The sequence below is a fragment of the Morone saxatilis genome, unplaced genomic scaffold (genome assembly GCF_004916995.1).
Source record: "Morone saxatilis isolate NCDOM2014 unplaced genomic scaffold, NCSU_SB_2.0 Contig0, whole genome shotgun sequence".
NCBI lineage: Eukaryota > Metazoa > Chordata > Actinopteri > Moronidae > Morone > Morone saxatilis.
Window position 1 is genome coordinate 7185236 of NW_023339650.1, and position 15148 is coordinate 7200383.

Genomic DNA, 15148 nt, shown 5'->3' on the forward strand with positions numbered 1-15148 from the left:
TCATTGGATTACGTGTTAAAAAAACATGTTCCCAATATGGTTGAAAACACAATGTTTGGATAGAGGCCAAGATCTGTTGTCATTTTTAATCCACAACTCCAAAGGTTTCTCTGTTAGCTGTCAACTGCTGTGTTCTGCATCAACTCTTAAAAGTTACATGGGATTTGCAACAAGATCCCACTCAGTGCTTCCATGCAGTGATGAAGAGGTTTGCTGTCTTAGGACAATCAGCCAAAGCACCTGTAAAAATGTGTGAAATAAAAAAAAAATAATTAAAAAAAAAAAAATATATATATATATAATTATAATATATATTTTATATATATATATAATTATAATATATATATATATATATATATATTAAAAAAAATTAAGAACAAGCCTAAATATACATATACTTCAGCAGTAATAATTAGCATCATAATCTTTTGTAACTGTACAGTTTTTTAATGGTTAATTCTTATTGGTTTACAACAAGCAGATAACAACCTCCCCTTAATCACCCACGAGACCCATTTATACCCACTAAAAGATCTCCAGATAATTACATTAGTATTGTCACAGTTACACAAGAACTCAGGTAGAAAACACAGATTGCACTGAACAAACAGCTCACCTGAAAGAAAGAAGACACTCAGTAACATGTTGGCTGTCACCATATTCACAGACAGGACTGCAATCACACTCATCACCTGGATTTACAAACACAACAGTGCAGTTACTTATCAGTATTCTTAGTTGTGTCAGTTTTGTGGAATTTGCTAAGCATAACTGGTCTCATAAAGCAACTTCCCCACTGTCCTGTAATACTATATAATATAATATTAATATTAATACTAATATTAAGTAATATATACTAATATTTTGACATGTTAAATAAATGAAACCTGAAAGAATTTATATTTCATAATGTCTTTTTTTTAATGCAGACCATAAGACAAATAATCTAATATAACTGCGGCTTAAAAGAATTTGAAATAAAATCTGTAGAAACAGTAAGAAGCCTTACCAAACAAGCCCACAGCAAATAGGAGAAACAATGAAGTAAGTCGTAGTAGTAGTAGTAGTTAATGTCAGGAAATGTATGCGGCAGGCTAACATAACCACCCTGTTGATATGAAATATACACATAGAAACAAGGAAGAACTTCAGTGACCTCTTCTTCTTCTCTCTCGGGCTCATATTGCTTTAACTCAATCACTCTACTGAATTCTGTGGAACAGGAACAAACACATATTTAAATAAAGGCACAAAGTGGCTTTTTAAAACTACTGTAGAGCCATGTACCAGCAGTTGACTGATCAAAAGATCACATAGAAGCCCAAACAAGTAAAGGCAATAGCTCTTTTTGCTGGGATTTTATTCTATTAGAGGTTTAGTTTAGAAAATAAAAGCTTTCAGCTGTTGCTCAGCAGTGTTTTTTACAGCTGATGGTATTGCTACTTGTTTCCTGCCCCTGTAACACAGACGTGATAATGAAATCAACCTTGTTACAACAGATTAATGGATGATGGACAAAGACAAACTGTGTGCTAATAGTTTACGTAAAACAATGTTACAAATTATTACCTGATTTCTATAAGCGACTTAAAACTCATCTTGGTGTCATCCACAGATGCTTGATAACACATTTCTCTTTATTGTGATTTAATAGTCACTGTGCTACAATAATATTACTGTAAAATGTGTACAAGAGAGGCCAGGACCAGTGATTAAACCGGCTGGGAATAAAGCAGATGGAACTTCAGGGGTCCTTTTGTTTATGCTGTGATAATAAACATCGGTTTCACACAATCAAAATTGTAAAATGTCAAAAAGGTACAAATTAGTCAGTATCTGAAAATTAGCACATGATGGAAGTTTCTCACCGCTCAAAGTATTGAAAAATCCTGTGGTCGGGGTCATTGCAAAACAAGCGTGTTATCATTGCTCAGTTTCACCATGTGACTTCCACTTCCTCACTTATCACTGGCTTTATCATTAAGAGTTGTGCATCTCTATCTAGAGGCAGTTTGATTTGCCCTTTCTGTGCTACTGTAGAAACATGGAGGTTCAACAAGCTGGCATCCATGGTAGACGCTGGTAGATAAAAACAACTTGAAAACACAGCTTTCTATATTCAGTAAAAACACACCAATATTATATTCCATTTCTGCTGATAGAGCCTCCTAAATGTTACACACTGGACCTTTAAACAAATGTGCACTTTAATTCCAAACAAAACACAAAGTCCTTTTGAGGAACACAGTATTTGTATTTGTCTTTATAGTAATGTCTGCCATATAAAAGGAAATACTTTCTGATATTAAGTGGAAAGAAAACATGCTGTGGGCTATGTTCTCTCTATAAACGCAGGCTGTCCACATTATGATGACCTCAAACGAGTAAATGAAAAGGCAAATGACAAATTTCTCTACAAAAAGACTTTTATTCCAAAACAAAAACAATGTTTTTGCATCAGCAAAACCATGTTTGGTCATGTATACACACAGTTATTCAGCAGAACTAATCCTCACCCTTGTTGTGTTACAGCTTCCTCCTGCCTCACCTGGAGTTTTTTTTAATACTCTATTCAGTAATGGTTATCCATTACAATATTTACTTCCCAAATGAATCAAAGGAGCTCTGTGTTCATTCTATTTTCCCTTCTTAAATTTGCCCGGCGTGGCTCCAGTCTTCTGCTTCTTTTTTGCTGATCCTTTAATCTCGGGTTCCTAAATAAAGGTGAAATAAATAGAACAAATGAGTCCAACATTCAAAACATAACTGAACATGTACAACAGAAACTTACAGTTAGAAAAGAAAACAGGGATAGTAAAAACCCATAATATAGATTAGCAGTACAATAAAGCAGTCAGCAAGACTAGACAAAGATGAAAGATCAGTACAATATAAACCTTTTTCACAGCATGTACTAAGATAAACAGGTGTTACCAATGATACTAATTAAGGTTCTGTTACAGTCAGGTCAGAGTCACGGTGCTGCTAGTTTGCATGTTAGCTCACTGAAGAGGCTCCGCTACACTAAATGGAACGAAACCTTAATCAGTGCATTGGTAACACTTGTGTTTACCCTACTGTTTCATGTCAAAATGGCTGCTGTGTAAAAAGGTCTATTCTAATCATTTTGGAAACACACTGTACCTTCCGTTTGGAGGACAGAGATCCAGTGATAGTGAAGAAAGAGTCCAGTCGGCCCTGCGTGCTGCCCTGTCGGCTCTTCATAATCTTCTTACAGCCGTTACGCATCCTGTCCTCGCTGCACATACAGACGCACATTGATCAATGAAGTTGATTGTTATCCTATGCAGTGTGTCTATTTCCAGATGAACTTTCCGTCACGTTGTCTCAATAAAAACAAACATGCAAAACAGCACTTAGGTAACAAAAAAGTAACAAAACTGTGTGTGATTAAAGTAGATCTTAAAGTAAAGTCGTGTATGACTGGTGAGCAAAAGCATTCACTATAAAGAGGAGCACTATACCTCATATATGTAAAAAAGGTTGTGTGCTAAATAAATGCTAGAACCATAAACTCCACATCTACATCTACATGGGCAGCAGTGCAGCCTAGTGGTCAGATGATGTATAACCAGCTGGTGTGGTCCTGGAATAACTGCAACAACCAGTGTCATGAACCCCATCGTCCAGCATTAGTGCAAATAAACTCATTAACCAAGCAAAGAAGATGAACCCGACATGCAGCACAGTGCTGGAGAGAGTCTGCTGATGGTTCACCTGAATTGTTTCTCGTTACACATGAACTGGATCAGTGCATCCTCATCCGGCTCACTCCACTTCAACTCCACTGTGGAACAATCCACCACTTCTGGCTTCAGAAACAACCTCCTGGCCTCTTTGTACAGCCAGTCCTCTGGGGAAGGGTGCTTCTGCATGAAGGCAAGCCAGACACACGCAACGAATCAGAACCAAACTCCCTTTGTTTAACTGCCTGTACTTTTGAACTGTAGCAGAAATCTACTTACGTTGGGGTCAATGTTTTCTAGGATCTCCTCAATGCAGCCATGCTGTCTGATCAGGTCGATGGCTCTCTTGGGGCCAATCCCCTTGATGGTGGCGCAGTAGTCACAGCCCAGCAGAATACACAGGTCTATGAACTAGCATGGACAACAAAAAGAAGGAGTTAATAGACTGATACATCCCTCACACACGGCACCTGGTCCAACTGTGTTTACAGTTCCACAATACATAGTTACATGGAGAGTAGTGTGACACTTCTGTGAAGAATTTGCACAGCATTTGGTTTGCAGAGTGCATGGTTAAAGGCAGAGGATGTGGTTTTTGAACTTCATCAGATGGAAAATAGCACTCTTGATCATATAATGTGCTACACCTTTCTCAAAGTCAGAAAACATTTTTACCTGTTCGTTGGTCAGGCCGATGTCCTGCAGAATGCGACTGAAGTGGAACTCTTGGATAGGAAGTTTCCTAAAACAAATAAAATCCGTGATGCATGACCAAGTGCATGGACCCCAGGAAGACTAGCTGATGTGGCTTTAGCTAATGAGGATGGTGATAAACTAAACTAAACATGAAGGAATAAATTGTCATTAATTTAATGACACGGCATGTTAGCCTGTAGTATGGTTTTTCTCCTGAATTATTCAGAGCAGGTAAGACAATCCAACAACACTGCAAGAAATAGAACATGTGAACTGTGATAAGTAATGTGACTCCTCATTTCACCCCCATAACAATAATGGATAAGTAAATAAAATAGAATTGATTGCAGGTCAGATGATATCATTATTAAGTATAGAAATAAGATTAGTTTGCAGGTTACATCAAAAGTTGTGCTAGAAACAAAACAGGGACATTCATCAAGTCAACAGCTGAACATGTCTACTACAGAGCCGAACAGCTGAAATCACTGATGCCATAACAATGAGATTCAGGTAGAACATTACTTTGCTTCACTGGCTGTGAGGTGTCTGAGTAGGACATTTGTCCCAAAGGTCAGCCCGTCCATATCCTCTGTTGCTGTGGCGAAGACCTTTCCTGCTTTAACCAGAGCAGCACAGGTGGCCTCTGCCTCACATGGAGCCTACAATACAACAACACATTACATTTCACAGTATTATTCACCCACCTGTGCTGCTGAAACGGCTTTCTCTGACATGGTGAACAAACACTTCAACTGCCTGGCATACAGGACTACAGCAGCAGGCATTTCACTGTACATTAACTTCAGCTTTATTTCTCCAGATTTATTTAAGGGTGCAATTGTTCCTGTGTCCAAGCACAAGAAATATCTACTTTTTATGCCTTTTTGCAAATTGTAATCTAAGGACATCCCATACCTTATGGAGCAATGTTAAGAACAATATTTGCTTTAAGTTTCAACATTACAGTTTCTGTCTTTCACTGCCTTTAAAGAATATTCTGACAATAAACATACAATTGTAGAAATAATGAGAATAATATAAGAAAGAGCACTTAAGATTCCTCAAAACTGTTACCAAAATCACTGTGCATATAAATGTGGACATATTCTTAAAGCCAGCGAGGGTTGATCTAACCTCAATGTAAGGCACTCCCATCAGGGTCAGCAGCTTCTTGCAGTCATCGTTATGCTGCTTGGTCACTTTTACTAGACGCTTGCTGAATTTGTCAATATTCTCTTGTTCCCCTGGGTTGAGACAAAAAAAATGCTGACATTTTAATACAGAACAAAAGTACAACATTTTTACAATCTCTACCATGGAAATACATTTTATTATATTAAAAATACACAGACTGATCACACTGGTTTACACAGCGGCTAATTGACCAAAAACACCAAATGCAAAAAGCATTAACTGTACCCATTTCCTGGGCTTGAGCCAACAGCTTCTCAGCTTCTGCCCTCCTCTCCCCTCTCTTCTCAAGCTGGGGGTGAAGAGAAGAGCAAAGAGAAAGGTGAAACAGGTGATGTCATTATTTAAAAGAGCGAGAGGGTGAGAGCAAATGTAAGTTGGTAAAAATGCTCATGTAACATATTCTGCCCTTTTCTATCGCCAAATAGCAACAACAGCAATGAAAACTACTAAGTAAGACCAATCCAATTGAATCTTTCACAATGACACAACGCAGGGGGAAAAGCACCAGAGGAGAGGAGGAGGTTACGAGCCCATACTAACCTCTGCTGACTTGAGCTGTGGGGGTTTTCCGTCAAACACATACACAGGTTTGATGCCGTGTTCCAGCATGCGGATTGTCCGGTAGAACATTCCCATCAGGTGGCTGACAAAAAAGAACAAGCAGGGACAAAAACCTTAGACTTGTGCCCAGACTTGAGCTACCTGGTGTAGGATCAATCCAAAAAGGTACTGTATCTCTAATGTGTCTCCTATTATGACTTTGAGCTTTAAGGTGAGGATGCAGTGTGTGTGTGTGTGTGTGTGTGTGTGTGTGGTTGTACCTTGTCGTCTCGCCATCCTCATTCTGCAGAACGTTCCCGTCCTGACGCACAGCAATCAGGAACTGGTAGATACACATGGAGGCATCTATAGCAATTTTCCTGCCTGCAGAAGTACAAGAAAGCAGTAGCAGGGGTTATCACAGTGGACACAGCTGGAGATCTGTGTTACCCCATAATAAAATGATCGTATGACAGACTTAGTGAAGAGAAACTACCCCTGTGTAATACAAGGTAACTCAAGAATAAAGTTTCACTCCATTTCAAACTATTACTACACCACTATGACAAAGAAACTGCTAACTAACTACAGACCGTGAATCTGACATGGCTGTCATTTTTAGAAGTGATTATGGTCTGATTTGTGTCTATATTTGTTGTATCCCCAGTCCATCACCCAAGGGAGACCTCGTAATCAGTGTGTGGGGAAGGGGACCTGTAACAGTTACCAAAATAGTTCTTGATGTCTTGCTCTTTTATGGCACCAGGGGCCTGGTCAGCAATCAGCTTAGCGAGTCCGTGTATTCCCATTGCGTTGTCTCAAACTGAAATCACCAAAGTCTGAAAAACAATGACATAATGTTTATTAATTACACATACACACTGGCTACATGTCCCAGGGTCCCCAGTAACTGGCAGATAAGGCGTTGTTAAAAAAAAAAAACGTGAGAGCAATAACGTTACACAACCGGGATTAACACGTTTGCCTTTTATTTACACTAGTGCTGCCTCGTCGGATGCACGCCGAAGGAAAGAACAGCTACTGGTTGTAGTTAACACACACCGTAAGCTACGTTTTATGAGTGTGGGTTTACAGTGCAAGACGGCCGCATTAAATGTACATGTTTCTGAATGAGGTTTGGTTTGCGGCGCTAGAACGTATGTTGTACGTGCAGCTACCGAGCTGGGGGGCTAAAACATAAACAATGCCCCATTTATTCTGAATGCACAAGCTATTAGCGGGTAGCAACGAGTGGCCCCGCCATAATAAACATACTGAATAATGTTAAACCGTGTTATTGTTTATAATGGACTCACCAGGTGGATGTTACCCTCGAGTTTGAGCACTTTTCCCGGCGTCTCCGGCGCGAGGATTTGCGTTTCTTTCGCGGGAAATCAAATAACAGGCATCACCTATCGATCCGTCGAGCACGGCGCGTCGAACTGGCGTCAAAGACGTCGAAGAACTGCGCATCGACAGTGCGGGTTCGATTAAACGGGTCTGAGTTCTAACAAGGAAGTACCGTAAGAGCATCCCATTGGTTCGCTGAGGTTGAAGGAAATCCGGTCAATGGAGCAAAATACCAGAGTGGGTCAGGTAGAGGTACGAGCGGTCCAGTGTTGGTTCTGGTGGCGTCAAAGCCCGACATAAATCACGTTCATTTCAGATGGCTTGAGAGGGGGGGATATATTAGTGGCTACGAATAACCGGTAACGTCTCCGGTGTCTTCTTATTTCTCCGCCCACTCCGGAAAACTCAACCGAGTCGTCGTTATTTCTGTTTTTTAAGGTGACGTGGAGTCGGACCCCCTGTTCTCCTCTGTCTGTTGTGTCAGTGAAAGTACTGGATGTGCCCGGGTATGACTGTATAATGAATGCATGATACGTCGGCACGTTGCATCGAGGATTTCCAAAGATGTTTCGCTGTAAATCTTTACCTTGAGCTCCAGTAGCGGCGCACACCGGAGCAGAGAGGAGGCTGTCGGGGCCTGGACTCCGAGGAATCCGGCGGACAGACAGGTTTTGTTGGATCTGCAGCATCGGCACTGACGTGACATAACAGTGATACTGGTAAATCCGATTTGGCGAACTTCTCGTCTGTAGCCCATTGCTTTCCTCCAGTGTCGTGTCCCAAAAAAAAAAATGCAGTGTAAATCTGTGGAATAACTGTTGGTGTTCATGAAGTTGTTTGTTTTACATGCATCAGCGAGGCCCCTCACTATAGTCACTTTTATTTATACAGAATCTGCTAGATTATTAGGACCCGCCTTGCTTTTTGACTGCACTTTGATGCTCGACCTTGCTTTTTCTATTAGTGCAATAACTTAAGGTATTAGTTAGTACAAAGATTTTATAATAAAACTCTATTGTTTTGGCTGTTGTTGTTTGTCCAGCTGATAGAAGTATGTGTATGTATATATAATCCTATGTTAGAAACTGCAGGTTTTTATTTGCTGGCACTGAAAAGTTGAGGTTGTTGCTGTGATGCTACTGTGGAAAGGAGCATTATTGATAACAGATCAGCACGGCCATATAACTGTTCTATCAGCAGCTCTGGCCAGAAACCACTTAATCCATATTTCAGTGTGTTCAAAAAAAGACCATGATTATCAAGAGCACACATTATGCTTCAGGGGCAGTCGCATTTAAAGTGAAATCTGTTGTCACCAGAGCATCCTAACTTTTCTTCAAGGTTAACGCTGAAAATCATCATGATGGTGCTCAACACATAATGGAACTTGTCATCAAATAGATTCAAAGTGCAATTAAAACTGCAATATACTCACAACTCATTTGACCAGTGTTGCTTCATCTTCAAGTTTGCCTCCTTGCTGCTATTACATGGTAAAAAAAAAAAGAGACCATGGCACTGTAGCATCATACTCTATCATGAATTCACTTTCAAAATGTGGTGTGACTGCATAGTGGCACGCACGTTTAGTGTGTAGCAGTGTACAAAATATCTTTGCAATCCTTTTTGAAGTAACGTCATACACATGAATTCTGGTAGAATAGCATCTGTGGGCAACGTCACAAACTCATAACAGACATATAAAAAGTGGCCGAGCTCATGTATTTCCCACCAAAAAGCCCCACTCGACTGCTGAAGTGATATATATTGTGATTAATAGTGGTTGCACAGTGTGTCACAGCTCTGTCTGAGTGTTTTTCAATTGTCTGTGTTTGTTAGACCGTTAAGGGAGTGATGTTGCATAAAATTCTCCAGTTATACCACTTGGTATAAATCATTAGGTATCAGCTCATTTGGTGACTTGAAAAAGAGACATTCTGTAAGTGTCAGTCTAGTTTAAATCACACCTGTCCCCAGTGAACTGATGAACTGTACATCTTTGCGACAGGGGTTATGCAGTGTGGAATAGGACACCTGCCAGGTGGCTGCCAGAGGACGATGGGCCTGCACTGCGTCTTGATCCTGTGCTTGTTCTCAGGCTGGGCAGTGGGCTACAAGCAGGGGGACAACGTGACTCTCTATGTCAACAAAGTGGGCCCTTATCACAACCCCCAGGAGACGTATCACTACTACACCCTGCCTGTTTGCAGGCCGGAGAAGGTCAGTCTTTGTTCTGTTTCACTGTGTATTAATGGGATGCTGTACCTCTCAGAAGGGAACTGGAGATTATTTTGTCATGCTAATGTAAGGATAACAAGCCATAATATTTTCTGTTCTGTTTTTCTTGCTCTGAAAATGTTGTCATATAAGATTATAAAAATGGATTGTCACACATTCTATGAATACAGATTGAAAAATTGATGCTATTTTGTTATGAAAATGTGTTTGAAAAGTAGTTTTGACCCTGTGTAAAACTTTAATATGCCCAGAGACACAAGTTAAGAACAGAGACATTTTCATTTTCTGTGACTTATTTATCCACCTATTTGCTGTTAAGAGTTTAAACCTGCCGACAGCTGAGTTTTGTCCCTTTGTTTAATGTTTAATTCCTCATTTATGGCTTTTAAGAAAAGTCAACACTGCAAGCATGCAGTTTTGATGTGTGACTGTAGCCGGCAGCATTTTTTTGGTTCCAGCTTTTCTTGCTCTAGCTAGCTCATAGCTATATGTGCTGCCTTGCTCACAGAATTATAACCAACTAAAGCTTTGTTACTCATAATGTAACACTTGTCCTTCAGGTGCATCACAAGTCCCTGAGCCTGGGAGAAGTGCTGGATGGAGACAGGATGGCAGAGTCGTTGTATCACATCCGTTTCAGAGAGAACGTGGAGAAAAAAACTCTTTGCCAGCTGACTCTTTCGGAGAAACAGGTATTTATCTACACAAGAACAGGATAGGATGAACTTAATATTTTGTATACTACTACCCATCTTGGGTTAAGTTTTAATACTCTGGACTTAAAGGTGATTTAAAATATGTTATTAAATAATAGTCTAATAATTTATTAACTTGATTTTGAATTTAATCTTGAAAATGATGAAGTATGAACATTTCCTACTGTTTCCTAGTAAATGGTTCTCTTTTATATGCCAGTCTATTGTAATGTTGTTAAAAAACCTTTTTATGATATAATTCAAAAGTGAAATTTCCCTCTTGCTCAATAATAATACAAATAATATGATAATAAAACTTATGTTATGTCTTATGTTCTTAAGGTGTGCTAACACCACTTCTTAACATGATATGTATCAGTATCAGGATCTGATGCCATCGAATGGATGCGCCCTGCTATGTCAATATGGATTCTAGAGAAAAGGGTGATATAGCAGAGCAAGCTCCTCACAGACGTTCCATTGAATTAGGGCCAGAATACAACACCAGGCTGAGTGATAAATACAACCTTTTTTTATGTGTTGTCACTAACAAAGTTGATTAGATAAACACCTCAAATAGAGGCTGAACTAAGCTGTTGAGACATAGGATGTGATCATGCATATGTTTTGTGTGTGTCAGGTGGACGAGCTTCGTGAAGCCATCGAGGAGCTGTTCTACTTTGAATTTGTCCTGGATGATATTCCAATCTGGGGGTTTGTGGGGTACATAGAGGAGAGCGGCTTCCTGCCTCACAGCCACAAGGTAAAACTATAGTTTGGATTGTATGAGGGAGAAAGACTGAGTTTATTAAAAGTGTTATCAAAGTTCCTGTTTTAGCTCCACCACACTCATTATTCTTATCTCTCACTTCCTCCTCCTCTCTTTCTTTTTTGTCTTTGTCTCTCTTCCTGCCCTCCTCCCTCACCTTCAACAGGTGGGTTTGTGGACTCACCTAGACTTCAACATCGAGTACAACGGCGCCTCAGTGATCTTCGCCAACGTCTCAGTAAAAGACGTCAAACCTGTTCCCCTGGAGGAGGGGGCGGGTGCAGCGGTGGGCGGAGTCGGGGTGGGTGGAGGCAGCCTGACGGTCACCCATACCTACAGCGTGCGCTGGTTTGAGTCACCTCTTCCTCACGCCCGGAGAGCCGAGCGCCTCCGAGACTACTCCTTCTTCCCCAAAACACTTGAGATCCACTGGCTGTCGATCATCAACTCACTGGTGCTGGTGGTGCTGCTGCTGGGCTTCGTCATCATCATTCTCATGCGGGTTCTTAAGAATGATTTTGCCAGGTTAGTCAGTGAAGGAGCTCAAGTGTTTATGGGCCAGAGAATATGAAAGTTTTAATGTCTTTAATATGAAATTATGAAATCATCAACCAACAGAAAGTACATCTATAGCAATTTTGACAAATGTCACTTAAGCAAATATATTTCCAGCTTCTGAAATGTAAGGATTTGCAGATTTTCTCCGTTTTATATAGATTGAATTGATATTCAATGATATTCATAACTATGTTTCATTAGTGTATTATCACCTGAAAATATGCATTATGTTGTTGTTACCTTAGAATGTGCTGTGTTGAACTGGCATGTTTCTACAGTAGCCCAGAATGGACAAACCATTCACAGCCACCGTAGTTTCTCGCTAGCATTTGGAAAGAGGGGTGCACTATTTTCCTTGCGACAAATCACTGTGGCCCAAACGAGCCTTAATTCTAATAGACCATCTTTTGTCTCCGATTAAGGTGAAACTTGTGAACCACTCCTGCTGGTCAGGTTCATGATAAGATCCCAGGTGAAAGCATTTTTCCCTCCCCTGCAGGTACAATGTGGAGGAGGAAGGCGGCTGTGATGATCTGGACCAGGGAGACAACGGCTGGAAGATCATACACACTGACGTCTTCAGGTTTCCCCCTTACAAAAGCCTGCTGTGCGCCGTGCTGGGAGTGGGGGCTCAGTTCCTTACCCTTGCCACAGGCGAGTGTTCATTCTCACATATACCCAAACACAGCGACACATGGCAGAACATGGTCCGTTAAATAATCTTTGTTCAGCACTGACCAACAGTCTTTGTACTGAAAAGCAGAGTAACATAACAACTAGAAAACCTGACAATGGTAGTTCAGACCTGCAGTAGTCTAATCACTCTAACGTCTCCTCATTGCGATAGGAATCATTTTCATGGCATTGCTGGGAATGTTCAACGTGCACCGCCATGGTGCCATCAACTCTGCAGCCATTGTCCTGTACGCTCTGACCAGCTGCGTGTCGGGCTACATGTCGTGCAGCTTCTACACACAGATCAACGGCCAGCGCTGGGTGTGGAACATCATCCTCACCTCGTCACTTTTCTCCGGTGAGTCCCATAAGGAGGGTCTGAGATCACGTCACGCTTTGGCCGTAAGAACAGAGTGCAGTTCAAAGATGTCCAGATCCTCGTGTCTTTAAGCAAGGTGGAACCTGTAAAGTACAGAAATATGAGGTTTAACTTTCACATTTTAAAACTGTAGTTACAATGATTTTGTCATTTGTCAATATAAAAATTAATGAGCCTATTGTTGTTCACACTTTCTTTTAACATTTAGTAGAGAAAGTGGAATGATTTCACCTAGTGGACGACTGATTTTCATAGTGCCATTTCTAAAGAATAAAGCTGAGCAGGTCTGGGGCACCTGTAGTGTATTATGTAATTAGTGTTGTGTACAATGTGGCAATGCTACTCTACTCGGTTAATGAATTACTCATCTATCCTTAATGTATTCACAGCGTTTCATTCTTTATTCCGGTTCAGGAAGTTGTTTTTGGGGGAAAAAAAGCCTTCTGGCACATAAAACTTACTGGTGTTATTATTAAGCAGCCTCCTCACCATATTTTCATCATTAAAACACTGATATAATAGCTCAATTTTTACACTTGGTCCTTCGTTCCTACAGCCCCTCTGTTCCTGACGTGGAGCGTAGTGAACTCGATCCACTGGTGGAGCGGCTCCACTCAGGCTCTGCCGGCCACCACTGTGCTCCTCCTGCTGGGTGCCTGGGTGCTGGTGGGCTTCCCGCTCACCGTCATCGGCGGCATTGTGGGAAAGAACCGAGCCGGCAGCTTCCAGGCACCCTGCCGCACTCGCAACATCGCCAGGCAGATCCCTACACAGCCCTGGTACAAACACACAGCTGTACACATGGCCATCGGCGGCTTCCTGCCGTTCAGGTGAGATTTCTTTAGCTTTAACGCGGGAGGTTGAAGAGCAACATGCTGAGGATTTCACTGCAAAATGAGAATTTTTGGTAGCAGTTAAGAGATGAGATTTTATTTTTATGTCAAGAATGTATTTCTACACGTTTTCGGTGGTCTGTTATTTAGACTTTGCATTTCTGTTTATTATTTAAGCCCAGGATGGTTTGAAAAAAAGATAGATACTTTTGCATCATCTTGACTGATAAGTCAGTAGTCATTAGTACTATTCTAAAGATTTATGGAAAAAGTACTGAAACACCCTTTTGACTTTCATTTCTCATTCCTCTGTTCTATAAATTGTCTCCCTCAGTGCCATCTCAGTGGAGCTGTATTACATCTTTGCCACCGTTTGGGGCCGAGAGCACTACACCCTGTATGGCATCCTGCTGTGCGTCTTCGCCATCCTCCTCTCAGTGGGCGCCTGCATCTCTGTGGCACTCACCTACTTCCTGCTATCTGGCGAGGACTACCGATGGTGGTGGCGGAGCGTGCTCAGCACCGGCTCCACCGGCCTCTTTATCTTCGTCTACTCTGTTTTCTACTACCGGAACCGGTCCTCTATGAGCGGCCTGGTGCAGAGCACAGAGTTCTTTGGCTACTCTCTGCTCACAGCGATGGTCTTCTCACTGATGCTGGGCAGCGTGTCGTTCTGGGCGTCACTGGCATTTATTCGCTACATCTACCGTAGCCTTAAGATGGACTAGACATTGAAATGTGTATATGCAGACACACAGCTATAAACACACATTACCACATAGCACACATGGACAACCCTCATCCTCCTTTCTTGCTTTCAGTCTTACACAACACACACAAACACACACCTCCTATGGGGTCAATGGGAGGAGAAACAGGGGCCTTGATATGACAGGAGCTAGAGAATGAACTAGAGCTGTCATTGTTGGAATAAGGGATAGTAGGCTGGATAAATGGACAGTTGAAGGTAGAGCTGGGGGGGTGGGTCATGTATTTAAGGATAAAATGGAATATTTCGGTACAAAGGGATGAGTGTGTACCATCAAGAGTAAATGGGTAAAATGTATGATACGTGTGTGAATGATTTAATCATTGTATGTATGGCATCATCTGCTCTGGTTCCTACTTCATGGTCCGTCATGGCAGGGTAGGATCTACACATAGTTTTCCCTGCATTACATTGGTTACGCAGTGAGACAGCTGATAGTTTTAGTTAATTGCAATTATACTCTTCCCCCACACGTACAGTTGTGGCAGCCTATTCAAAATATAATAGAAACATTGTTTTGCACTGGCCCTGTTGAGCTCCACATGGCCCTGCAGTGGATAAGAGGAACGATTGAAGAGCTGTTGCAAAATGTTGGTTATGGGAGCAATATTGTCATTGTATTCTATGGTCATCATTGACTGATCTTGGTTCTGATGTAAATATAGTCTTTTCAATAAAATGCTTTTTAATACAATATTGCCATTAAACAACTCTGGGCTAATTTTTATATTAAATATATAAT

The 15148-nt window shown here is 41.1% G+C and overlaps 2 protein-coding genes and 1 long non-coding RNA gene across 3 annotated transcripts; 1 reads left to right on the forward strand and 2 right to left on the reverse strand.

Annotated features, from left to right (window-relative positions):
• Window positions 1–193: 193 nt before the first annotated feature.
• On the reverse strand, window positions 194–1117 carry LOC118323880. The gene is made up of 3 exons (XR_004796528.1): window positions 1010–1117; window positions 617–692; window positions 194–240 (listed from the first exon to the last, which is right to left on the reverse strand). It is a non-coding gene; the product is annotated as an uncharacterized LOC118323880 (long non-coding RNA).
• Window positions 1118–2408: 1291 nt separating this feature from the next.
• fen1 (flap structure-specific endonuclease 1) lies at window positions 2409–7555 on the reverse strand. The gene is made up of 12 exons (XM_035654215.1): window positions 7457–7555; window positions 6868–6979; window positions 6422–6524; window positions 6141–6243; window positions 5826–5889; window positions 5541–5650; window positions 4929–5065; window positions 4383–4449; window positions 3987–4118; window positions 3739–3890; window positions 3145–3259; window positions 2409–2714 (listed from the first exon to the last, which is right to left on the reverse strand). Exons 2-12 carry the CDS (start codon window positions 6947–6949, stop codon window positions 2637–2639), a joined length of 1143 nt encoding a protein of 380 aa, XP_035510108.1. The 5' UTR covers window positions 6950–6979; window positions 7457–7555; the 3' UTR covers window positions 2409–2636.
• Window positions 7556–7692: 137 nt separating this feature from the next.
• tm9sf1 (transmembrane 9 superfamily member 1) lies at window positions 7693–15140 on the forward strand. Its single transcript, XM_035654203.1, has 9 exons — window positions 7693–8209; window positions 9499–9710; window positions 10289–10420; window positions 11064–11186; window positions 11359–11717; window positions 12250–12404; window positions 12598–12783; window positions 13361–13634; window positions 13972–15140. The coding sequence occupies exons 2-9, from the start codon at window positions 9504–9506 to the stop codon at window positions 14363–14365; spliced, it is 1830 nt and encodes a 609-aa protein (XP_035510096.1). The 5' UTR covers window positions 7693–8209; window positions 9499–9503; the 3' UTR covers window positions 14366–15140.
• The last annotated feature ends 8 nt before the right edge of the window (window positions 15141–15148 follow it).